Source organism: Gavialis gangeticus, unplaced genomic scaffold, assembly GCF_001723915.1.
Source record: "Gavialis gangeticus isolate Ggan-Ray unplaced genomic scaffold, GavGan_comp1, whole genome shotgun sequence".
Taxonomy (NCBI): Eukaryota; Metazoa; Chordata; order Crocodylia; family Gavialidae; genus Gavialis; species Gavialis gangeticus.
This window is the reverse complement of record NW_017729031.1, coordinates 61226150-61228395: the sequence shown is the minus strand read 5'-3', so window position 1 is coordinate 61228395 and position 2246 is coordinate 61226150. Positions and strand designations below refer to the sequence as shown.

The 2246-nt window shown below is 43.6% G+C and overlaps 1 protein-coding gene across 1 annotated transcript in view; it reads left to right on the top strand.

Annotated features, from left to right (window-relative positions):
• The window catches only part of CCDC141 (coiled-coil domain containing 141), a 238619-nt gene that overhangs the window by 185083 nt on the left and 51290 nt on the right, over nt 1-2246 (top strand). Inside the window, exon 12 of the mRNA XM_019523028.1 lies at nt 1418-1594. Coding sequence (XP_019378573.1) covers nt 1418-1594 — 177 coding nt within the window. The remainder of the gene's footprint in view (nt 1-1417; nt 1595-2246) is intronic.

The following is a 2246-nucleotide window of genomic DNA, read 5'->3' as shown; positions in this document are numbered from 1 at the left end:
CCCACTCTCCCAGCCCCGCCCGCCCCAGCTCCCAGCTCTCACCAGCTGCTGCCAGGTGGGGGGCAATTTCCGCTGCCTTCCACTGCCCCACGCCACATGGGAGGACTTTGTCACAAGCCCTTGTACCCCCGCCTGCTGTCCCAGCACCCCCGCCTCATGGCTGTCCCTCCTGCCCCAGCTCCCGGCCCTTTAAAAAAAACAAACAACCCAGACTCACCAGCTCCTGCCCAGCCCGGGGCAATCCCTGCTGCCCCACACTGCATGAGGGGACTCTTTCACAAGCCTCCACAAGCCCACAGGCACCGGAGAGTCAGGGTTTGGGGATTTTTTAAAGAGCCAGGAGCCTTGTGGGGGTGGGGCAGCCATGGGGGGGCAGAAGAGCAGGCAGACATTGGGGAGCTTGTGGCAGAGCCCCACACACAGAATGGGGCAGTGGGGAACAGCAGGGATTGCCCCCCCCGCCTGGCAGCACCCAGTGAATAGGGGCTTTTCTTTTAAACAGGGAGCTAGGACCAGGTGGGGAGGGCTGGGAGAGCGGGCAGGTGTTGGGGAGTGCTTAGGGGGACTGGGGGAGCAGGCAGGGGATGGGGCCTAGCAGGGATCCCCCATGGTCCCCTCCTCCAGCCTCCCCTCCTCCCACTTACCAGCATGGAGTCCAGGTCCTGCTCCCTGCTACAGCCAGGGGGGACTGCCCGAATCACTGAAGCTCTCTGAATCTTTTCCAAATCAATCTGGAGGGCTTCAAATTGACTCAGACCTTTTAATTGGTCCCCTGATTCAATTCAGATTTGGAGATTCGGCCACTGAATGAGGTCAAATCTCCTCTGAATCAAATCAAGCACCTGAAGCTTCGCACAGCCCTAGTATTAACCAGTATTTTTCTTGTGTGTTTTAATCTAAGTGAGAACAAAGGTTGAAATGAATCTTTTAGATAAATTTGGCTATCACCATTATTTGTTGTTACTACTGAAGACAGCTTGATAACTAGATCACATCTATTTGTCTATGTCCTAATGTTTGACTTTTAATTTTTTCTGTCTATAATTTGTGGTGTTCTGTTTGACAAATGCTGATTTGAGCTACTTCACAGTAAATGCTGCAAAGTGCATTATAACATTGATATAATGTAATGATATCTCAGAGAACTTGAAGAAATTGTTAATAATTTTAAAATGTATTGCTGTGTGCTGCAAAACTTCCACCCTCAGTCCCTAACTTATTTCCCAGCAGTTCAAATAGGTTTCAAGAACCCACTTCTGCTTGTTTTATTATAGTTCAGGTTTTGGAGAGGAAGGTGTATTTAAAACATGGAAGAGATTTATTACTGTTTTACTCCAATCTACCACTGTATCTGGATTTCAGTAATTTACTTTTTGCAATTTGAGGCATTTAAATTGACTCTTGTGTATTTCCATAGGTAAATGATGATGCTGAAAGACTGAAGGAATTCTTCAGATCTGATGTTCTACACACAGACAGTGAAATGGAAAACAAGACTGTAATGGAGACAGCTGAAACTCAATGGCAGACAGTTGTAAAGAAGATTCTTTCCACTGAGAATATGGGTCATGTTTTTCTTAATTTAGTAAATATGGTGAGAAATGAAGTTATCACCTTAGCCAGGATTATTTGTTGAGCTCACAATAATACCTTCAATTGGACACTATACTACAATAACCAGTGACAAATTAAGTTTAAAACTCTGGATTCTGATCACATCTCAAGCAGCCTGTCCAAGGCATGGCATTTCTAGTGTTTGTCAAGATGGAAAAAACAGAACACTGTTGGAAATAAATTAATTCAGCAAACAGCAGTGTCATCATTAGTTTTAGTGATGGAATGGGACACAATTTGAAATTAAAAATAAAAATTTGCACAATGGAAATTCCCCAAAAATTTATTTGGAAATCTGAAAACATTTCATTTTAACTTTAAAAATAAAAGAAAACATTTTGACATTCTCAAAATGGAATGCATTAATTTAATTTTGTTGAACTGATCTGGAAAGCTTCCTTTCAAGTCTGGTAAATGTTAAACCACATTCCCTAACACATTACTTTGTAGTTTTTTGTTGCCCTTTCATTGTCCCATATGACCTGAGAAAAGCTTCCATGCAGACCAAGTTTACTAATCTGTGTGTCTGCTTAGATAAAGTGGTTTTCCAGTGAGCTTGGCTCATAGGATATAAAAAATAGAAGCATGCGATTTTTTTTCATAGTTTCTAGGGTTGGAAGGGACCTGAGCAG